This window comes from Schistocerca serialis, chromosome 4 (genome assembly GCF_023864345.2).
Source record: "Schistocerca serialis cubense isolate TAMUIC-IGC-003099 chromosome 4, iqSchSeri2.2, whole genome shotgun sequence".
NCBI lineage: Eukaryota > Metazoa > Arthropoda > Insecta > Orthoptera > Acrididae > Schistocerca > Schistocerca serialis.
In genome coordinates this window covers 962,409,245-962,434,179 of record NC_064641.1, presented here as the reverse complement: position 1 = coordinate 962,434,179, position 24,935 = coordinate 962,409,245, and the positions used below count along the sequence as shown (strand labels likewise).

At 39.9% G+C, this 24,935-nt stretch overlaps 1 protein-coding gene across 1 annotated transcript in view; it reads left to right on the top strand.

Annotated features, from left to right (window-relative positions):
- Positions 1 to 24,935, top strand: part of LOC126474858 (uncharacterized) — a 184,681-nt gene that overhangs the window by 148,824 nt on the left and 10,922 nt on the right. The window contains exon 4 of the mRNA XM_050102337.1: positions 18,506 to 18,788. Within this exon, the coding sequence (XP_049958294.1) occupies positions 18,506 to 18,788 (283 nt within the window). The remainder of the gene's footprint in view (positions 1 to 18,505; positions 18,789 to 24,935) is intronic.

Genomic DNA, 24,935 nt, shown 5'->3' with positions numbered 1-24,935 from the left:
GCTGCTGCAGAGTCCATCCCCCAGTCTAGTAGCCACCTCAGATGATGGCCTGAGCCTTGGTGGAATTAAGACTAGATTGGCAATCAGGGCCAAATGAACAGTTCTGCAGAACTTCAAACACCATCCAAATACAAGAAACCTTCATGCCTACAGATCTGTGAGAGCACATGGGAGGTGAGTGATAAAAGAACAGGTCTTCCTGGAAGGAATTCTTGACGTATATTAATTGGTCCACTTCTGCTGCGCAAGTTTGGGACTCAGTAAAGTGGATTTCAGGGAAGCACAGTACACTTCCCCTTACAGGCTTGTCAAGGAATTTGGTGTTGATAGACATGACAAGCCATGGCTCAGGTTTTAGCTGAAAACATTTTTACTGTCACCAAGTCATCCAGACAAGCTCCTGCTTTACAGGTGTTCCATAGGATTGCAGAGATTAGGAAATTCAATTTCTTGTCATGTAATGAGGAAGTCCACAACCTTCTGTTCTCCATTTCGCAACTGGAATTAGCTTTGTCTGTAGCCAGAGACACAGCTCCAGGACGTGATAAGATTCACTATGTCAGGCTTTGTCATCTGTGCTCTGAACTGAAAGGATGGCTCCTTTGTTGTTTTAGTCAGATCTGGTTTCATGGACACTACCCCATGAATTTGAAGGAGGCAATATTAATTGCATTCTGGAAACCAGGCAAAGACCTTAGTGCCCCTAACAGTTACTGGGGTGTAGCCCTTACAAGTGGTATGGGTAAGACTCGTCAACGCATGGTCAACTGCCACCTCCTCTGGTTGCTTGTGTCGTGAGGTCACGTGATCCCCTAGTGGTGTGATTTCAGCCCCTACACTACAATTCCACTCTGGACAATCAAAATTTACTGGAGACAGCGATACAGGAATCCTTCTTATGCTGAAACCATTTGGTTTGGGACTTTTTAGACATCCAGAAAGTATGAAACGTTTTGCAGGTACAACATCCTTTGCCAACTTCATGAATGGGGACTACATAGACATCTGCCACTTTTTATCCAGTTCTTTCTTGTGGACCGGCATTTTTGATACACATCGGAAATGCCTTGGGTGACTGATATGTTAAAGAGAATTGTCATGCTAGGCAGTGTACTCAGTGAAATTTCCTGGCAGATTAAAACTGTGTGCCGGACCGAGACTTGAACTCGAGACATTCGCCTTTCGCATGCAAGTGCTCTACCATCTGAGGTACCCAAGCATGACTTAAGCACACTCTGCTGCAGAGTGAAAATCTCATTCAGTGTACTCAGTGTCACACTGTTCGCCATCACTGTCAGTGGCATTTCCTCCACAGTCAGGAGAACTGTCAAATACTCTTTGTTTGTGGATGACTTTGCAATCTTCTACTCTTCCTCTGATCTTACAACAGTGACAATGTAGCTGAAAACCTGGACCAGGACTACTGCTTTTTGGTAATCACCAGAGAAGATTAGACACGCCAATTTTAACTGTCCTTGTCAAAGTTTTAACCAACCAGTATTCACAATGAGGGACAATATTTTACGTTTTCGAGAAACTGAGCCCTTTTTGGGTTTATTATTTGACTCAAAATTAACTTGAAAGACATATGAACAAAGGGCTTTCAGTCATTGAATACTTTTAACTGCCTTAATGTACAAATAAGGGACGCTTGACAGGTCCTCCCTCTTGCAGTTTTATACGGCATTTGTTCAATCACTTTTAGTTTACGGCAGTGTGGTCTATATATCAGTCCTTATTTCCTATCTCAAGGTGTTAGGTGCTGTCCACCATGAGGACATTCTGATATTCACTGGAGCCTTTTGGACCAGTCCATTTCAGTCTCTCTGGATTTGGCTGGACAGGTGCTGAAAATCTCTGTGTCCCAACTTTGGTTTCGTCCATTTTAAGCACGTACCACAGTTTTATTGTCGTTTATACAGATGGATCACAGGAAAAGAATGTCTTCAGTTTTGCTGTTTTCCCTCAATGGGTTTTCAAAGTGTGTCTTCCAGAATAATTCACAAATTATGATGCAGAGTTAAATGACATTCTAATGGCACTGAAGGGGATACAGACATCACCGTGCAAGGTTTCTTGTCTGTTTCAACTTGCTTAGTTTACTACAAGAACTTCACCAATTGTATCCGGAAATCTGGAAGACCAGTTGATTCAACACATCAATGACTCACTATAGTGATGCAAACACTGTGGCGAGGAAGTGATAATTTGCTGGGTACCTGGCCACATCATGATACAAGGAAACTATATGGCCAACAAAGCCACTGAGGATTCATGTTAGAATGGTGCTGTTCATCAGTGTCCCATTTTGTTGCATGCCATCATCTCATTTTCTGACAAATGCATCATGTCAGTAGGAGACTAAATGGTTGCATGTGACACAAAACTAACTTAATTTTTGTTGTCATCTGTCTTCTGACTGGTTTTATGTGGCCCATCGGAAATTCCTCCTTGGTGCCTACCCCTTCATCTCAAAGTAGCACTTGCAAGCCATGTCCTCAATTATTTGTTGGATGTATTCCAATCTCTGCCTTCCTCTTCAGGTTTGCCCTCTACAGCTTCCTCTAGTACCATGTAAGTCATTCCCTGATGTCTTAACGTCTTATTATCCTGTCCCTTCTCCTTTTAGTGTTTCCCATGTATTCCTTTCCTCACAGATTCTGCGTAGAACCTCCTCATTCCTTACCTTATCATCCACATAATTTTCAACATTTGCCTGCAGCACCATATCTCAAATGCTTTGATTCCCTTCTGTTCTGGTTTTCCCACAGTCCATGTTTCACTGACATACAACACTGCTCCAGACATACATTCTGAAAAATTTCCTCCTCATATTAAGGCTTGTGTGTGACACTAGTAGACTTCTGTTAGCCAGAAATGCCCTTTCTGACAGGGCTAGTCTGCTTTTGATTTCCTCCTTGCTCCACTGGTTCTTGGTTATTTTGCTGTCTAGGTAGCAGAATTCCTTAACTTCATCTACTTCATGCCCATCAGTCTTGATGTTAAGTTTCTCACTCTTCTCATTTCTGCTACTTTTCATTACTTTCGTCTTTCTTTGATTTACACTCAGTCCATATTATGTACTCATTACATTGTTCATTCCATTCAGCTTATCATGTAATTTATCTTCACTTTCACTCAGGGTAGCAATGGCATCAGTGAATCATATCATTAATATCCCTTTGCCTTTTATTATAATTCCAGTCATGAAGCATTCTTTTATTTCTATCATTGCTTCTTTGATGCACAGATTGATCAGTAGGGAGGAAAGACTACATCCTGTCTTTCACACTTTTTAATCTGAGAACTTCATTTTTGGTCGTCCTCTCTTATTATTCCTTCTTGGCTCTTGTATATATTGTATATTAGTGTCTGTCCCTATAGCTTACCCCTATTTTTCTCAGAATTTTGAACATCTTGGCCAGTTTACATTGGGGAATGCTTTTTCCAGGTCAACAAATCCTATGAATGTGTCTTGATTTTTCTTTGGTGTTCCTTCCATTATCAACTGCAATGTCAAGATTGCCTCTCTGCTCCTTTTGTAAAGCCAAACTGATCGTCACCTAGCACATCCCTAATTTTCTTTTCCACTCTTCTGTGTATAATTATTGTCAGAAACTTGGGTGCCTGAGCTGCTAAGCTGACTGTGTGATAATTCTTGCACTTGTCAACTCTTGCAGTCTTCGGAATTGAGTGGATGATATTTTCCTGAAAGTCAGATGATACGTCCCCAGACTCATACATTCTAGACACCAATGTGAACAGTCAATTTGTTGCCACTTCTCCCAATGATTTTAGAAATTCTGATGGAATGTTATCTGTCCCTTATGCCTTACTTAATTTTAAGTCTTCCGAAGCCGTCTTAAATTGATTCTATTAATGGATACCCTATCTCTTCTAAATTGACTTGTGGTTCACCTATCACATCTGAAAAATCTTTCCCCTCATAGAGGCCTTCAATGTACCCTTTACACCTATCTGCTCTCACCTCTGCATTTAACAGTGGAATTCCCATTGCATTCTAAATATTATTACCCTTGTTTTTTGTGTCACCAAAGGTTGTTTTGACTTTTCTGTATGCTGAACTTCTTTGATTTATTCGGAATTTCCATGCAGCCTTTTTGTCTTAGCTCCCTGTGGTTCCTATTTATTTCCTTTCTCAATGACTTGTATCTCTATGTTCCTGAGTTTCCCTGAACTTTTTGTACTTCTTTCATTCATTGATCAACTAAAGTATTTCTTCCGTACTCATGGTTTCTTCACAGTTACCTTCTTTGTACCTCTGTTCTTCTTTCCAACTTCTGTGATTGCCCTTTTAAAAGAAGTCCATTCCTCTTCAGCTGTATTGCCTACTGAGCTATTCCTCACTGTGCTGTCTATAGCCTTATAGAACTTAAAAGTGCATCTCATCATCCCTTAGTATATCTGTATCCCACTTTTTTGAGTATTGATTCTTCCTGACTATTCTCTTGAACTTCAGACTACTCTTCATCACTATTTCAATAGAGTCTGTACCTGCTCCTGGGTAAGCCTTACAGTCCAGTATCTGATTTCCGAATCTCTGTATTGCCATGATGTAATCTACCTGAGATCTTTCCTTATCTGCATGCCTTTTCCAAGTATACCACCACCTCTTGTGATTCTTGAACAGAGTATTTGCTATTACTAGCTGAAATTTATTACAGAACTCAGTCTTTCTCCTCTAACTCTCCATGTCCCAGGCCCATATTCTCCTGTATCCTTTTCTTCTACTCCATCCCCTAAAACTTCATTCCAGTCCCCCATGACTATTTTATTTTCATCTCCCTTAATGTACTGTATTGCCCTTTCAACATCCTCATGTACTTTCTCTGTATTTTCATCTTCAGCTTGTGGCATCAGCACGTACGAGGTGTGGCTAGAAAAAAACCAGACTAGTACTGGTGAAACAATAAAACGAATGCAATAAGGCTGAAAGTCGCGTGGCCTGTCACGTGACTCTCGCTCCACCTACTGCTCGAGTTTCATCTGCCTCCTGCACTCAGTCTCCCCGTGGCGTCTGTTTTAAGTAGTTGACGTTTTGTCTGTGCGTCAGAAAATGTTGAGTGTACAGAAAGAACAGCGTGTTAACATCAAATTTTGTTTCAAACTAGGAAAATCTGCAAGTGAAACGTTTGTAATGTTACAACAAGTGTACGGAAATGATTGTTTATCGCGAACACAAGTATTTGAGTGGTTTAAACGATTTAAAGATGGCCGTGAAGACACCAGTGATGACACTCGCACTGGCAGACCATTGTCAGCAAAAACTGATGCTAACATTGAAAAAATCGGTAAACTTGTTCGACAAGATCGCCGTTTAACAATCAGAGCAGTGTCTGAGTTAACAGGAGTTGACAAGGAAAGTGTTAGGCAGATTCTTCATGAAAGTTTCAACATGAACAAAGTGTGTTCAAAATTGGTTCCAAAGTGTCTCACAATTGAACAGAAGGAACGCCGAAGAATGATTTGTTCTGACATCCTGGAAAACATTGAAAGTGATCCCACCTTCTTAGAAAATGTTATTACTTGCGATGAATCGTGGTTCTTTACTTACGATCCCGAAACTAAACGCCAATCGATGCATTGGAAAACTCCTGGTTCTCCACGACAAAAAAAAGCACTAATGTCAAAATCGAAATTCAAGGCAATGATTGTTTTTTTTGACATTAAAGGGATTGTGCACATTGATTGGGTACCAGAGGGACAAACAGTGAATCAGCATTATTACATTAGCGTCCTGGCTACCCTACGTGAGCGAGTACGGAGAAAACGGAACGATTTGTGGAGAAAAAAGTCATGGATCCTTCACCAAGACAATGCCCCAGCTCACAGTGTGTTGTCAGTGAAGACGTTTTTGGCAAAACACAACATTCCCATCTTAGATCATCCACCCTACTCACCTGATTTGGCCCCCTGTGACTTTTTTCTTTTCCCTAAAGTCAAGTCAGCTTTGCAAGGAACTAGATTTGAGACTGTTGAAGCAGTAAAAGAAAAAGCGACAGAAGTAATGTATGGACTTACCGAAAATGATCTGCAGCATTGCTATGAACAGTGGAAAATTCATATGGAGCAGTGTAGAGACCGAGGAGGAGAGTACATTAAAGGAGATAACATGAAATTGTAAATAATTGTAAATAAATGTTTTTTCAGCATCAGTACGGTTTTTTTCTAGCCGCACCTCGTATACCAGAACTATTGTAGCTGGTGTCAATTTGCTGTCGATTCTGACAAGAACAAACCTATCACTGAACTGTTCACTATTCCACACTCTCTGCCATACCGTCCTATTCATAATGAATCCTACACCTATTATACGATTTTCTGCCACTGTTTATAGTACCTTATACTCATCTGACCAGAAATCCTTGTCTTTCCATTTAACTTCGCTGGCCACTAATATATCTAGATTGAGCCTTTGCATTTCCCTTTTCAGATTTTCTAGCTTCCTTACCACATTCAAGCTTCTTACATACCATGCCGTGGGATGCAGGATGTTATCCTTTAATTGATCATTCAATCTTTTTCTCACGGTCACCTCCCCCTTGACAGTCCCATCCTGGAGATCCGAATGGAGGACTAGTCCAGAATATTTTGGCATTGGAGAGATCATGACACTATCTCAGTTACAGGCCACATGTTCTGTGAATTCACACTACATGTATTTAATACAGAGGTTTCCATTGTCTTCTGCATCCTCATGACATTGATCATTGCTGATTCTTTCGCCTTTAGGAGCAGCTTCATACTCAAGGACAAGAGAGTGCTCTGAAAATCTGTCAACTCCTCTGCCCACTTCGACAAGGCTGAGACAGCATCTATGACGACAGGTCGTACAAGGAATGTCAAGAAAGGTAGGAAGATATATTTCTTTGGCAAGGCAGACAGGATACAAATTTCAAGATACTCAGCAGTGTGCAACAAATATTCAATATGCCCTAGACAAGTATGTTCTGAGTAAGGTTTTAAGGGATCGGAAAGATCCACCATTGTTTAATAGCCATGTTAGAAAAGTGCTATGTAAACAAACAGCACTTCATCTCAGATTCAAGAGAAGTAAAAACCTAGCTGACAAACAAAAGCTGAATGAAGCAAAAATGAGATTAAGGAGAGCAATGAGAGAAGTGTTCAATGATTTCAAAAGTAAGATGTTGTCAACCAACCCGAGTAAAAACCATGAGAGATTTTGGTATGTAAAATCAGTAAGTGAGTCAAAATCATCTACTATTCTCTCAGTGACCACAGTGGCACCAAAACGCAAGATAACAAAGAGAAGGCCAAAATACTGAATTCAGTCTTCCAAAGTTGTTTCACCATGGAAGATCATAACACTGTCCCTCCTTTCAATCATTGTGCGAATGTTGAAATGAAATGGGAGATATTGAGATAATTGATATCGGTATTGAAAAGCGGCTACAATTGCTTAGTAGTGGAAAGGCTGCAGGACCAGATGAGACACCTGTGAGATTCTGTAAAGATTATGCAAAAGCACTTACTCCCTTCCTAGCAGTAATTCATCATAGATAGTTTGAACAATGAAAGGTACCTAGCAACTGGAAAAAAGTGCAGCTCATTCCCGTTTAATAAGAAAGGCTGTAAGACAGATCCATATAATTAATTATAGACCTATATCATTGATGTCAATCTGTTGTAGAATTATGGAACATGTTTTACGCTAAAAAATTGACTTCTTGGAAGAAAATCAACATGGATTCCACACAGATCATGCAAAACTCAGCTGGCTCTGTGTCTCCACGAGATCACAGCGCCGTGGACAATGGCGCTCATGCTGATGTTATGTTCCTTGACTTCAGTAAGGCATTTCATAGCTTTCTGCATTGCCGTTTAATGAAAAGGGGGGGGGGGGGGGGGGAGGGGAAATTCGAGCTTACGGAGTATCAGAACAGACCAGCCCCTCTGTGGGGTCTGGGGGCTAGAATAGGCCCGAGATATTCCTGCCTGTCATACGAGGTGACTAAAAGGAGTTTCACACATTTCAGCCTCTATGTGATGGTCCCCTGTAGGGTTTATTTATTTATTTATTTATTTATTTATTTATTTATTTATTTATTGTTCCGTTGGACCACATTTAGGATAAGTCTCCATGGTCATGGAACGAGTCAATGCATGAAATTATAACACAATTGTAGAAACAGATAAAATGAAATATAAGAAATATATTCAGGCGACAAGTCGTTAGTTTAAATAAAGAAAATCAAGACTGTAACACTGGAATTTGCCTAATTTTTTAGCTCTTCCAGGAGCTCCTCAACAGAATAGGAGGAGTGAGCCATGAGGAAACTCTTCAGTTTAGACTTACAAGCGTTTGGGCTACTGCTAAGATTTTTGAGTTCTTGTGGTAGCATATTGAAAATGGATACAGCAGAATACTGCACTCCTTTCTGCACAAGAGTCTAGGAAGTGCATTCCACATGCAGATTAGATTTCTGCCTAGTATTAACTGAGTGAAAGCTGCTAACTCTTGGTAATAAGCTAATATTGGTAACAACAAACGACATTAAAGAAAATACATACTGTGAGGACAGTGTCAAAATTCCCAGACTATTGAATAGGGGTCAACAAGAGGTTTTCGAACTTACACCATACATAGCTCAAACAGCCCATTTTTGAACCAAAAATACCCTTTTTGAATCAGAAGAATTACCCCAAAAAATAATACCATATGACATAAGCATATGAAAATATGCGAATTATACTACTTTTCGTGTTGAAATGTCACTTATTTCAGATACTGTTCTAATGGTAAATAAAGCAGCATTTAGTTTCTGAACAAGATCCTGAACATGGGCTTTCCACAACAGCTTACTATCTATCTGTATGCCTAGGAACTTGAACTGTTCCGTCTCGCTTATAACATGCCCATTCTGTCTGACTATAATGTCAGTTCTTGTTGAATTGTGAGTTATAAACTGTAAAAACTGAGTCTTACTGTGATTTAGCATCAAATTATTTTCCACAAGCCACGAACTTATATCATGAACTACATTATTTGATAATGTTTCAATATTACACACAAGATCCTTCACTACCAAGGTGGTGTCATCAGCAAACAGAAATATTTTTGAATCACCTGTAATACTAGAAGGCATATCATTTATATAAATAAGAAACAGCAGTGGCCCCAGCACCGACCCTTGGGGAACACCCCATTTAATAGTGCTCCATTGGGACTGAACATCATTACCACTCTCAATATTGCGGAGGATTACCTTCTGCTTTCTGTTCTTAAAGTAGGAGGCGAACCAATTGTAAGCTACTCCCCTTACTCCATAATGTTCCAACTTCTGCAGTAATATTTTGTGGTCAACACAGTCAAAAGCCTTCGTTAAATCAAAGAAAACACCTAACGTTCGCAACCTTTTATTTAATCCGTCCAAAACCTCACAGAGAAAAGAGGCTATAGCATTTTCAGTTGTTAAGCCATTTATAAAACCAAACTGTACATTGACAGCAAATTATGTAAATTTAAATGCTGCAGTAACCTTGTATATACAACCCTCTCGATAACTTTAGGAAACACCGATGGCATAGAAATAGGTCTATAATTGTCAACATTACCCATGTCTCCCTTTTTATAAAGTGGCTTCACTACCGAGTACTTTAATCGGTCAGGAAACCGACCACTCCTAAAGGAAAAGTTACAGATATGGCTAAGTACTGAGCTAACATACGTGGAACAATACTTCAGTATTCTGCTAGATACCCCGTCATATCCATGAGAGTTCTTGGTCTTTAGTGATTTAATTATTAACTCTAATCTCCCTCTTGTCAGTATCATGGAGGAGCATTTCAGGTAACAGTCTCGGAACACTTTTTTCTAAGAGCGCTATATGATTCCCTGTTGGGACTAGGTTTCTATTTAGTTCACCTGCTATATTCAGAAAGTGATTATTAAGAACTGTACATATATGCGACTTATCAGTAACACGGACATCCCCACTACGCACTGATTCTATATTCTCGACCTGTCTCTGCAGACCAGCCACTTCCTTTACGACTGACCATGTGGTTTTAATGTTATCCTGAGACTTAGATATTCTATCTGCATACCACATACTTTTTGCCTTCCAAATAACTTTTTTAAGCACCTTACAATACTGTTTGTAATTGGCTGCTGCATTTAGATTTTGACTGTTTCCAACGTTTTGATATAATTGCCACTTTGTTCTACAAGATATTCTTATCCCATTAGTCAGCCACCCAGGCTGCCTGTTTGTGCTAGTACCCTGTTTTGAACATTCTAATGGAAAGCAACTTTCAAAGAGCGCGAGAAAAGTCTTGAGGAAAGCATATTTATCGTCTACTGTATCAGCACTATAAACATCTTGCCACTCTTGTTCCTTGATAAGGTTTACAAAAGTCTGTACAGCAACTGGATCAGCTTTCCTAAAAAGTTGGTAACTATATTTAACATGCGTTGCAGCACAAAAATCTTTTAGACTTGTGCATCATGATCTGAAAGGCCATTCACCTTTTTGCTAACAGAATGCCCATCTAATAATGACGAATGAACAAAAATATTGTCTATGGTTGTGCTACTGTTCCCCTGCACTCTCATTGGAAAGAATATGGTTTGCATAAGATTATAAGAATTAAGGAGGTCTACCAGCATCCTTTTCCTTGCACCATCACTTATACAATTAATATTGAAGTCACCACATATAACTAACTTCTTGTATTTCCTATGAAGTGAACCAAGAACATCCTCTAGCTTTAGCAAAAATGTTGTGAAATCGGAGTCTGGGGATCTGTAAATAACAGTAGTAAGAAGTTTAGCTCCACTAAATTTAACCACACCTGCACAACATTCAAACACCTTTTCAGTGCAGTACTTTGAAACATCAATTGACTCAAATGAGATACCGTTTTTTACATACATGGCTACTCCCCCACACCGCAAAGAGCTCCTAGAAAAGCTGCCAGCCAACCTGTATCCTGGTAAAGGAAGCCTCTGAATTATCTCCTTATTTAAGAAGTGTTCAGATATACCAATAATTTCAGAGTCAACATCTATAAGCAGTTCTCTAACTTCATCTCTAATACCTTGTATATTTTGATGAAATATACTAATTCCCTCATTAATCGGATACCCAAGCTTTGTAGAAAGTGGTTTCTTTGTTAGAGAGACTTCCCTTAAGCAGGAATACCTACCAGCTGACTTCAATCTAAACAAGGTTTGACCTCCATTCTACAAAATTTTTTCAAAGAGCGAACCAATTGGGGAAGGGCACCTTACAAGGTGTATCGTGTCCATCATGCATTGACATCTTTAGCACACTTTCTTGTCGTCGCATTGCAGTCCTGCCCATTCTCCATCTCATGGGAGAGGACACCTTCCTCCGTGCATTTTCCACAATTCACTATGCAGCATCGATTTCTGCATCGACAATGAACATGGACTTCATTGCACCTGATAGCCAGCATGGTAGCCAGTCCGTAGTCATGGGGCCACCATGTACCCTGTTGGTTGTAGTCCCCTGACCACACAGGGATTGCTCTGCTGATGATGCCTGCACCGTTAACTCCCCATGTATGCCAAGGGGTAGACGCCCAGCCCCCTGGGGCACCAGGACTCCCGATAATGGCCATCCTGACAGGTGGCCTTTGCTGCAGCTAGGCGGTGCCCATGGGGAGGGCCCCTGGTTGGAGGGTGGCATCAGGGCAGATCACACGTGATGAAGTGTAGTCCATCATCTCTTGCTGGTGGTGAAACACCAGCAGTCTCTAAGCGATGACGAACTCGATTAAATGCACAGAAGTATGACCCCAAATCATTCCCCTTCCTGGCCACACCATGGGAGGAACATCAGGCTAAGGATGGCAGCGGATCTTATTCGCCCCGGTACCTTGTATGTTCAAGAGCTGATGAGGAAACTTTCATGATGATGAAGCCTCAGTTTTTTGTTGAGCATTTAGAGGACAAGTTCAGGGAGGTGGAGGGCTTAAATGAGATCTGTGTCAGTCTTGATCAAAGCAGAGTCCTCTGCCATGTCACGGGAGTTACTCACTTCTGACATGGAGGGGAATGTTTCTGTAGCCATCGCGCCCCATAAGAGCTTAAATATGGTCCAGGGTATCACAGATACCTTCTTTTGCAGTCCAACGATGAGCTGCACGCCAATTTAGAGCAGCGAGGTGTATATTTCATCCAGTGTGTCCACTGGGGTTGGAAGGATAATCAGGTTGCCACCAGTTCCTTCAACTTGGCCTTTGAGGGAGATATGTTGCCTGAGAAGGTCAAGGTGATGGTGTACCGGTGTGATGTAAAGCCCTATATCCCTCACCCAATGCGGTGCTTTAAGTGCTGTTAGTTTGGTCATGTGTCTTCCTGCTGTACTTCCAGCATAACATGCCAACATTGCGGACGCCCATCACATCCCAATATTCAATGTGCCCCGCCTCCCATCTGTGTCAGCTGTGGAGAGCAACATTTGCCTTGCTCCCCTGACTGCAGGATTCTCCAGAAAGAAAGAAAAATCATGGAGTACAAGACCCTGGACCAACTGACCTACACTGAGGCTAAGAGAAAATTTGAACATCTGCTGCCTGTGCGTATGACATTGTCTTATGCTGCCGCTACAACAGTTTTGGCACCATCAGCTCCGCCAACCCAGGTCACCTCTTGGAGCCAGAAGAGTACACCTGCCCCCTTGACAGTGGGGGCATTTCTGTCCCTGTTGCTCCTGCACCACCTACTTCAGGAGCAACACCCCCTCAACCATCAGGGACATCCGTCCCCATTTCTAAGCTGGAGGATCGTAAGTCGTCTTCGGGTTCTCTCACTAGGAAGGGTCCCTTGGGACACTCCATTCCCAGGTTTCTTCTAGTGGGAAAGATGACACCCGCCAGTGTCTGAAGAGCCCAAAAGCAGCTGGCTGTAGGGCTTCATGCTCATATCCAGTCCCGGAGACTGAGCCAGTGAAGTCCTCCCAGCCAGGGAAACCCAAGGAGCAGCGAGAGAAATCCAAAATGAAAACTCCCAAGACCAAGGAAACTGTGGTGGCACCCAAACCACTGCTACCTACAAGCTCTGTGGCTGAGGATGGGGTGGAGTTTTTGGTGTCTGCTGAGGACCTAGATCTCGCCAGAACCTCAGACACAATGGATATAGACTGCTCAGGCAATAAATCAGAGGCAGCGCATGACTCTGAGGCGTAAACTGCCTCATTGAATGTTCCATGCCTTCCCAGTCTCACGATGTCATCCTCCAGTGGTGGCAGAGCTACGGCAACTGTTGCACTTTACACCTGCTACCTGCATTGCTCTCCAGGAAACATGGTTCCCAGAAATGCGGATTCCTGCCTTCCACAGCTATAAGGGATATTACATGAACCATAGCGACTACAATAGTGTGTCAGGTGGAATTGGCATTTATGTCCTAAACTTGGTCTGTAGCTGAAGCTCTGGCTGTCAGAATAAGGATGATGTGGGAAATAACTGTCTGCAATGTATACCTTCCTCCAGATGGTGCAGTACCCCTGAATGTATTAGTTGCAGTGATTGATCAACTCTCTAAACTTCTCCTACTTCTGGGAGATTTTAATGCCCACAACCCCTTGTGGATTGGTACTATGCTCACTGGCGGAGTCAGAGATGTCAAAACTTTACTGTTGCAATTTGACCTCCTCCTCTTACATACTGGGTCCACCACACATTTCATTGTGGCTCATGGTAGTTACTCGGCCATTGATTTATCAATTTGCAGCCCAGGACTTCTCCCAGCTATCCACTGGAGAGCACATGATGACCTGTGTGGTAGTAGTTGTTAGTTGGTCTATGGAGGAACGTGTCAGTGGAGTGGTGATAAGAAAAAATTGTTCCTAGCAATTAATTTCAGTTTGAAAAAGGTTTTTTTGTCCCTATCAGGTGGACTTTTTATGTGCAATTTTAAACCCTGGACATTAGTTTTATTTGTAAATTTATTTCCTACGGAGATTGTATAATTTTACAGGATGTAACACTCAGTACTCTAACAGGCTGTTTATGTGTACTATTTAAATGAACCACACAAAATTATATGCTTTTGTGTGATGAATAGTCAAATGCTGCAGGCTTTGTTTAGTGCAGTAAAATAAACTAGAAGCATTTAGACAACACTTCTTTAATTGTAAAAATAAATGTTATGTAGCATAAATTAAAAATTTCAAATCATTTTTGCCTTGATCCCATTTTAAACATCGGGCTCCCAGAGACCCCTCCTTGTGGTATGAAATGGAAAAAAATTCCCATGCTTCATGACAGAGCATATGGGAACAATGCAGGAGACCTGCACCGCCATACTAGGCAGGGTCCTAATGGAGGTGGTTTGCCATTGCCTTCTTCCAACTGTAATGGGGACATGATGATGATGAAGATGATGATGATGATGATGATGATGATGATGGGGACACAACAACACCCAAACATCTCGGGGCAGGTGAAAAATCCCTGACCCCGCCGGGAATCAAACCTGGGACCCAATGCTCGGGAAGCGAGAATGCTACAGCGAGACCATGAGCTGTGGAGCTCGTGGTATACGTTACAGAAAAGTCGCCTCTTGAGTTACGGTTTAAATGACTTCCATCTGTTGATACACTACCAAATACTGTAGTGGCCTCGTTTGTACTGTGCGTACAGTTACAATGCAGTGAGGCCAGTACACTGATGCTAGCAGTCAAATATGTGTTGTTATGGGTGAATACTATCGATGGCCACTTGGAGGGGTATGTCACCATGTTTTAAGTATGTTTGTAGTTGGCTGTAAGTGTATGAACTTGCAATAGTACCCATGTCAGTAGTGAGAGGTTGGCTGTCCCTCAATGTCCCATCTGATGACTGTTTGTGCCCTCTGGGAAGCTCTTCATAACTGTATTACACTGTAAAAAATCATTTACACACATCTTTGTCAAATTACTTTGATTGTCTTTACTCACGGAGCATTGACAAAGGCTTTTGCTTTTCCACTGACAAAACGGTTTGTAGGAATTTCTGGCAGTGCAATGGGTTTCTTCCACTGTCTTTACATCTTGAGCCTGTTGCTCTTCTGTCTGCTGAAACTGTGAAATTCCTGGGGCTCATGCTTGATAGGAAATTTTCTTAGTCCTCCCACATCTTACTTGGCTGCCTGCTATACCCTGTCCCTCAATGTCCCATCAACAGCACTTCCTGGGGAGTGGATTGGACCTTCCTCCTCCAGTACAACAGATCCCTTGTCCATTCAAAACTAGGCTATCGGTGTTCTTTTTATGCATCGATCTTGCACCATCATGGCATCTGTTTGGCTACTGAAGCATTTTACACTAGCCCAATTGAGAGTATGAATGCAGAAGCTGCTGAATTACCACAGTCATACTGGTGTCATGTTCTCCTCAACAGGTGCACATGGTGTTTGTCTGCCATGCCTGGCTACCCATCCTCTCCCCTCTTTTTTGATGATTCTTTTCACCACCAGTGTTAGGTGCATCCTTCTTCTGTTACTTCCCTTTTGGCTGCTGCTCCAGCTGCTTAAATACATGCTACCTGACACTTTACCAACCTCTGCTTCTTGCGGCAGCCTGTGTTCACTCCAGACTTCATAAGAACACTAATCCAGATTTGATCTATTGCATAAGTTTCTCAACCTTTGCACAGAACGTAGCAATAGTACATTTGTGTACACTGATGGCAGTAAGACTGATTGTGGTATCACGTGTGCCTTTGTCATTTGCATTGACAAATTTCGGTACCAGCTTCCAGAACACAGCTAAGTATTTACAGCAGAGCTCTTTGTTCTGTATCAAGCCACGCATTACATTTGGCAACACAGGCTTTTCAATTGTTATCTGCTCCAGTTTTCTCATATCCCTTCAGATCCCCTGTGCTGCACAAGGTCCATCCCTTAGTGCAAGTCGTTCAAGAAAGCTTCCACTTGCTCACTCTTTATGGAGCTACTGTGATGTTTATGTGGGTACCTGGTCATGTCGGTCTGATCAGAAACGCAGCTTCTCTTGTTGCTGCCAAGGCAACAGACTACCTCAGCCTGTTAGTTCTTCCATACCGTCTGATCATCTCTGTGTTGCCATCAGTCCGCAGGTGGTACCCTTGGGCATCACCACTGGTCCCCCCTTCATGGGAACAAGCTCCAGCAAAGTCCATCTGCTTGTCATCAGCCTTTGACAGTTTGGCATTTCCTGACAGAATTCCCTTTATTCAACCACTTATCTTCTCATTTATGTTTGCTGCCTGAGTTATTACCCATTTTAGCGAAAGCTCCACAGGCGGTTGATCCTGTCTTACCTTTAATCTATCGTAGCAATACAGCAAATGACATTTAATATTTAGTTCAGGACCTCTGTTGTCTCAATGGAAAATTTTATGCAACTTTCTCCACAAGGAATTTTTCAGTTTTAACTGTCTCTCTTCTGTAGATTCGACTTAACGTGCACTTACTTTTAACTTCTTTTTTGTCTTAGTTTTCAGATGCTCTGACATGGGTACATATGACCTTAGTTGTTCTTATGCCCTAGAATAAAACAAATAAAACAATCAGAGTGTTAAGAACATACTTGATGGGGTTTCTAAAAACAAATTCAAATTCAAATTGAATTTAATGAAGATTTCAGATGTGGAACCCTTTTGCAGCTTTGACTGGGCTCCCTTTATGAGTGCTGACAGGAAATGCACAATTGGGTTCTTTAGAAGTGAAGCAGTGTTTCTTCATGTATAAGGAACTATTGAACTCAGTGTCCATGACTTGGTGTGAAAACTGAAGTGATTTGTGTAATCTGATACAACAGAACCCTGGACATGGGACAAAAATAGTTAATGTAGCTGATGTAAATCAAATAAAGTAATTCCATTGGCACCTTTTGATCTGTATTTTCAGAACCTTCTTGCCCCTTTGTGGCCATAATTTATGGCTTAAAATCCTTTTACTATAACCATTTTTTAGGGGAAGAGTAAAGGAAAAAATATGTGAATGATGTACTTGGCTAAATGACATACATAGATAATTTAAAAGTAAAATAGTTCATAAACTGCAATAAGATATTTGTTCTATTACATTGTAGTGGTAAAATTGAGCAAATTGGAATATATTTTGCAATAAATATTTAATTATCAGTCCTTTGCCTTTTAACAACGACAGTACTGCTGAACAGCCTTGAATTCTCTGCATAACAGTTACTCTTGACACATGCACTGAAGACTAAGTTTATTATAAATCAGCATTGTACAGTAAGTGACAGTTGCATGGCATTAGATTGTCAGCCATCTGCCTCCGGGCCACCCATCTTACAGACTTTCAGGAAAACCAAGCAGATCTATGCTGATCCATCTTACTTCTTCATCACAATTGGACTTGTAGCAATATAACTGATTTTAATTCTGAATATTGTCTTTTTAATGAATAATATAAGATGATTTGAATTACTAGCACATTAGTAAATCCACAAAACATTAATTCTTACTGCAAAAATCTGTTTAGTTTGTATAAGTTGTTAAGCTTGGATATATTCATTCAATGGTGTCATGTTTCTCTAACTAAGACTCAAGAAATTGAAATTCCTTTTCAAACTTAGTGAAGAGTCAGGACATTGAAAGACAGTAAGTACCATCATATAAAATCAGTGTCATTGACAGGATTTGGATCTTGTTTTCCTGTCAGGTCTCTCACACTACCAGTTTGTTGTTTTACTCCTCCATTTGGCCTCCTGTCTCTCTTCTGCATTCTGATTCTCTTCTGAGATCATGAAAACTTTGTACTGCCTGTCCCAATTTGTCATTGGCATTGACTGAATTTTTAAAGATGATTTCAATATTTCATTTATATTTACTGATTTAGCCTATATGATGACTGCAGGGTTGTCTTACTGACCTCCAAAGTGGGAGACAGTGCCACTTTCTTCCAAGGTTGTCTTCAGTGTGGCTATTGTGTGAGGATGAACACTGTGAGCAGCAACATACCTTCCAGCAGCAGGTCAAACATGTTCTTTTATGCAGTTCATATTGATGCTCAAGCTAACTGATTATGTGCTAGATTGCCATGTGAAATGTATATTTAAGTGATGAGCCTCATATGGTTGAATTTTGTTGCAAGAAGAATGAAATAGTCACCTACTGCTCCAGTGTAAACTTAGAGGTGGACTGTGGTGTGTCTTCCAAAATGTGGAGTTTCAATGGAGTAGTTAAAACACTGTAGGATAGAAGAGCTCATGTCAAAGAATTGGATAAGTAGTTCACTGTGACTTTTCATATTAGAGCACAGCATTACACATACACCTAAAATTAAGTAGCTTGTCCCCAAGTTGACCTGGAAAGGAAAGTTGCTACTCACCATTAAACAGAGATGCTGAGTTGGAGATAGGCACAACAAAAAGACTGTCACAAATATAACTGGTTATAGTAGTTACAGGCACTCCTTTTAGGGTATGCAGTACTGTAGTCCAATGTAACACAAATGAATATTGACAAATACTTAACACAGGTTTGTGTATGCTTTCACTTCCAGTTCCAAGAACATCTACCAGCCAGGGCAAGCAGCTGCTTTTTATGCCGTGAAGTGGTGGGAATTACAGGGACTCCCATGACTGCCTTCACCAACACCAGCAGAATTAGCCTCAGCCAGGGGCTGGCTGAAATTATACATATGAGGAACATAGAAATTGACAGAAAAGGAATGCTCTGTGAAGCATGCTGTTCTGAAATTAATGAGGTAGATGAGAAGGAAATGCGAGTAAAGCAGCTTAAGAAATTAATTATACTTCGTGTGCTCGCCAGGGACCCTGATTATGGTAAGCACTGCAGATGTTCCACAAATGAGTCACATTATCTGATTTTTAGTGTTTATGATAATTTTGTCTTGAAACTAATTATTGTGATTTCAGCACATGGGAAAGCGTGGGGAGGGGAATGGTCTGATCATTCTAGTTGAGAGCGGTTTATGGCGGTTATGGAACATTGAGAACCCTGCTATTTTGGTGGAACACCTTGCTTATTTTGAAGGTTAATAAATGTAAAAGACTGAGAATCCTGTTTTATTCAGTGATTACTTCAATTTTCAATTATAACAAACAACATAGAGATCAGAACAAAACAAAAAATCCTTTTGCAGTTTTCCAAAAAGTTTTATTGTTCTGGTATCCTGGTTGGAGACAGTAAGAAAATTATGAAACATGTCCAGTGAAATGTTCTAAACAGCATTACTCTCCTTTGATTTTCATAGCATTTACTCGTGTGCTCCTAAATCCAGAAATTTGGGTGTAAAGAAAACAAAGTTCACAAGAGATGGCATGCAGTATGGCATATGAACTACAGAATTCTATATACTGTGCACCTAAATGTGTTAATCATTGGCCTAGTTCTTTGCAACCTTCATCAGAAACAGCTTTGAGGACTCATGTCTTTGGCACACATTGCAACACACCTCTGTGCTATACTATTGTTTATTACTTCCACTATCTCTGAAGGAGCAGTGTCAGTGTGGGTTTTATCACAAATGTGTTGCTTTAAATGAGTGGTTCCTGACTGGAAACAAATTAATGCAAAGCTGTATATGTGGAATACGTACCTACTAGACGTGATGTTTCCATCGCTAACCAATCAAATTGTACTCTACACTTCACTGATTAGATCCCCCCTATTTACTTCCTCAATGTGTATGCATTGATTCCAGTCTTACTGCTCACTGCATTGGCTGTCTCATGTTGCAGGATTATTTACACATACATGAGAAGACATTACTGGATGTAGCCAAGCATTATAGACATATTGAATGTCTTCGGAGTGAAACATTATCGAGGCCTGATGAAAGAAATTTGACTTCTACTGCAATAGCACATTGAAACAACTGAATAGTGACAGATGAAAATTTCTTTTGCACTCTGGGTATCAGTCTGTTTCCTTCCTAACCCAAATCTCCACAGTAGTGTACCCTGTATATTAGCCTTCTTTGCTTGCGGGTCTACTATATTTCTGTGGGATATCTGACATTGCAGTGCATTTGGACTGAAAGGCCAATATTACATCAGGCATGAATATTTATAAAAGTGTGGTGTCTGTTCCTTTGGATGTCTATTTGTTAATTAATTAATTTATTTATTTATTTATTTAGCATCCAATAGATCACACACGTGATATAGGATTTGTCATTTGATTACACGTAACTCATAACAACACATACACAAAATAAATGGACGAACATATACAAACAGCCAAACAAATTACATACACATAGTAAATAAGTAGTGTACAAGAACTTATTACACAAAAACAAAAGTACGTGCTCATGATAAACAATTACAGACCATGAACTACGCCTTGTACACAAAACGTATTACAGATACTTAACAGATTTTTCATAAGTACCATAATTATGAAGTTGAAAACACAATTAAATTAGTTTAAATTTTTTAAAAAGTAAGTACTGGTTTCAATCCACAGTCTGAGACAGGTCTTTGCTTACTCTAGTAGCATTTTTCCATCAAGTATTTTTTTTACTTAATGCTTGAAATTATTTTTACCTTTCAATTCTTTAACTGCCTAATATGTTTCTGACTTCTAGTTTTTGCTACATAGGGAATGTGGAAGTCTTAACAATGCCTTGTATTGTGATCATGGTAGCTTGAGTTGATTTGGAGATCGCAGTTACTTTTACTGACCATTTCCAGGCATTTAAAGATATATATCAATGGTATTGTCAGTATCTTCAGTTGTCTGAATAAGGGTCTACAGTGAGTTTGTGGTGGGCTGTGTGTCATGATACGAATAGCTCTTTTTCGCATAATAAAAATGTCATTTAGTCTTGACCTGGTTTTCTCCCCAAAAGCTTGTGCCACAGCTAGCAACTGATCAGAAATAACTAAAGTACACCGCTCTAATATATTCCTTGCTACATACCTTGGATATTATTCTTAAGGCAAAACATGCTGAGCTAAGTTCCTGAGTAACATAAAAACTGTATTCATTCCAGTTAAAATCTTGGTCAATTCGCATTCCCAGAAACTTCGTGGTGCACATTTTTTCTATTTCTTTGCTATCCAGCATAAGGCACATATTTTCCCCTTGTCACTTTCTCCCTTACTGTATAAAGTTCGTTTTCTTTCTAATTAATGTCAGCTTATTTTAATATAACCATGACTGTATGTATGAGCATTTTTTCTGCTGTAGTACACAGTGATTCTTTTTTATCACTAATTATGATACTCGTGTCATCTGCAAATAGTAGAATTTTGGCTGAACTGTCTGGAGCCTGCATATCATTGATATAGACTAGAAATAACAATGGGCCCAGAATGCTGCCCTGAGAAACAACTATTTAAATTTGTTTGGTTCAGATATGGGTTTAAAATTGTGAAGATTCTTGGATGACCTCTGCTCAACAATTTGTGACCTGTTTTGCAGATAGGATTCAAACCAATTTTTAACGGTACCCCTGATGCATATTGCTTCAAGTTTCCCTAGTAATATTACATTGTTCACAGTATTGAAGGCTTTGGCTAAATCTAGATTAATTCCAACAACCTGTTTATTTGACTCAAAATTTCTTACTATTTCTGTGCAATATGGCTGTTTCTGTACTGTGCCATGTTGACTGTTATTTATTAGTTTGTTTTTCTAGATATTTTGTAACCCTGATTTTCATAAATTCCTCAAGTATTTTGGAGAAGTATGGGAGGAGAGATATAGGTTGGTAATTTTCTATTTTATGCCTGTCACCATTTTTGTATAGAGGTATCACTTTAGAGATTTTTAGTTTATCTGGAAATATCTCTTCACTAAGGGACAAGTTTGCTATGTGCACTATAGGTTTGACAACACATGGAGCAATTTTCTTAATTATTGATACAGGTACATCATCCAAACCAGCGGACAATTTGGATTACAAGCATTTAATGACTTTTAGAACTTAATGCTCGTCTGATGGGATTGCCATCATGCTGGTATTTACCATTGGAGACATCACTGTTAATTGTTTCTTAAAGGAAGGGGAATATTAACAAAATAATTGTTTACATTATTTGCCATGGCATTTTTTCTATGGGGATATTTTCATTATTTTTAAGATGGATTTCCTGTTCTTTAGTTTGACCCAATTTTTTTTCTTTTTTCTTTTTTACCACATCATTCTGGACTTGTTACTAGCCTGCCTTATTAATCTATCATTACTTAATAATTTTGCTTTTGATATTACTTTGCGGTAAGTCTGTTTGTATGTTCTCACATACACAACAAACTGCTGATCATGACATGTTTTTAACTTTAAACTTAGTAATTTCGTGGTTTCACTTGACGTTTTAATTCCGGGTGTACTCCAGGTCCCTTTGGATCCAGATGATCTGTAACTCAAAAGCTTTTTTGGGAAGCACATTTCAAAGTATGCCATAAAAGTGGAAGCAAATGTATTGTAAGCATCATTTGTGTTTGTTTGTGCCAAGACCTCTGGCCAAACTGCATTTTTAACATTATTTTTGAACTGATTACAATTTTCAGTAGAGAAAAATCATTTGTACTCCTTTTTATTTTCCCCTCCTTTGGAGTTGCAGTGAGATCAAAGGTTAGTGAATTATGATCTGATAATCCTATATTCACATTTGTAACTGCAACTTCATATGTGACCATATTTGAGAAGATATTTATTAGGCTTTCACTGGAATCTGTTGTTCTAGTGGGAGCTGATACGTGGGGAAACAAGTTGAAGGTTTTAGTAGTCTAAAAACTTGTATTTTACTGAACTCTGGACCAATAGATTAATATTAAAGTCACCACAAAGAATTATGGCAGAGTTCTCATTTGAGAAAAATGTCGAGCATTTCTTCCAAATTCTTAAGAGAGACTTCAGTATCTCCACATGGTGATCTGCAAATTGCTGCAACAATTACTTTCTTTTCTATGATTAATGGTTTAGCCTCATATCTTAACTTAAATTTAAGCTTGGGATTTAGATAAATGCATACACCACCACCTTTGACATTTTGCCTATAGTACTGACTGGCAAGTTTATAATATGTGTGACCAAAAGGACTTAAACTATATCTGTACATTGTATAAGGCTCAGTCACAACTTCCGTGCATGTCTATGACAGGTGGTGTGGGCAGCCTATCAAATTAGGCTGTGGTCTCCTGATCTCACATTTTGTGCTCGCTTACTCAGTTGTGCAGGACTCTGACACTTGTCTCACTCCTCTGTCAACACAGCTTCCCTTTCATGTTGTTTGTCCCCTAACACTGCAGTCAGGTGTCATGTGGTGTAACTATTTAATACAATGATGTATTATATTCTGTACCTTATCTTCTATACTTCTTCTCAAACTCTGTTATAATTACTTTAAAATTCAAAATTGATGCCTTTGACGCATCACATTTATATAAATAACTTTCTATGTCACTTTTGACTTAACAAATTATTTATTCCCTTCATCATCACACTCGTGAACTACACTAAAAGATCACCTTCATTCAGTATAAAAGAGACACTCACAATAATTTTGAATGTTCCTCTTCTGTGTCTCACAACATACATCAGTTGTTGAAATAACTCCTTCGGCAGCCTATTGCTTTATAGGACCGTGTGGTGTCCCCACAGAATACTTATTTTAACACGTGTAGTTTGGCACCCAAAGCTGCTGCGATAGCTGTACAGTGCTGAAGGTGCATATTGTCCCCTGATGTAAGTCACCACACACAAAATAGAAATCACACTAATGAACAATATCTGTACGTTTATGTTTGACATGTTGTTTCCTATTGCTCTTTTCATAATGTGTACACAACACTTCTTTCAAAATGGCATTCATTGATAAGAAGTCATTGATATGTGCATCTCTCCTCTGGAGTGGTACGTACAAGCACAGTCTGTGAACATGGTGCCCAGTGAACACAGTCCAAAGTTTTTTAAATTTTTTTTCCCTATATGCCATGAATGTGGATTTCTTTTTGTAACTATGGCTTCAGAGATTGGTTATAGCCTCAGTACATCATTGTCCATGATAAAATACACAAATTTACCCTCAATTGCAGCCATAATTTAAGAGCATGTCACTAAAGTGAACATAAAGTACTTGAAAGATGTTTTCCTCTCTTTGTGTACAATAGTATCCAGTGCAGAACAGCGGCAGCTACGGTCACCAGAGGCTGGACCCAGTACTGCAGGTGCAGCGAAGTCACCTGGTGAGTAAGAGTAAGAGCCCACTGTGGCAGGCTTACATTCCTGCTCTGTACACTAGAGAATCAAATGTATCTGGACACCTATTAGTGGACATTAAGATTTTGTGTTCTCCTTTGAGGACTTGAACTCTTCTGGGGACACTTTGACATTTCGAAATCTCTGTGGGTGGATGCCAGCCCATTCTTCCTTGATAGCTGATACCAGACAAGGTAGAAATATTGGACACAGGGTATGGAGTGAAAATGCCATTTATAACTAATCCCTAAGACGATCCATTACTTTCAGGTTGGAACATCGGCAGGCAAGCCTTCTTCAGGAATGCCACTGGTTATAAGCCTTTGCCTAACAATGCTGATCCATGAGAGGTACAAGTGTTGATCTGATCAAATTGGTCGTTGTCTGTGAACTGTTCCTCTGCTGTGTATAGTACACAATACTGTCAAATATGTACTTACCCTTCTGCATTTATCATATCCTGAAGTACAATAAGGGGAGAACAAGTTAAAGAGGAGAAATTGCATATTGTTACACTGCCTGCTCTGCACTGCATTGTTGGCAGTAGAGGTAATGGCAGATAATGTTCACTTAGTAGTCACCACATCCAAATTCTTCCTTCAGACACCCACAGAGTATAGCACTGTTTGTGACTCCAAATCTCGTTTCCACTCATCCACTCACCAGCAGTCATAGGTTTTTATGCTACAGTCAGTGTGACTTTATGTTGAACAGAAATATGTTGTTTCCAGAAGCTGCTCAGCCACTGTAACCAGTTTTT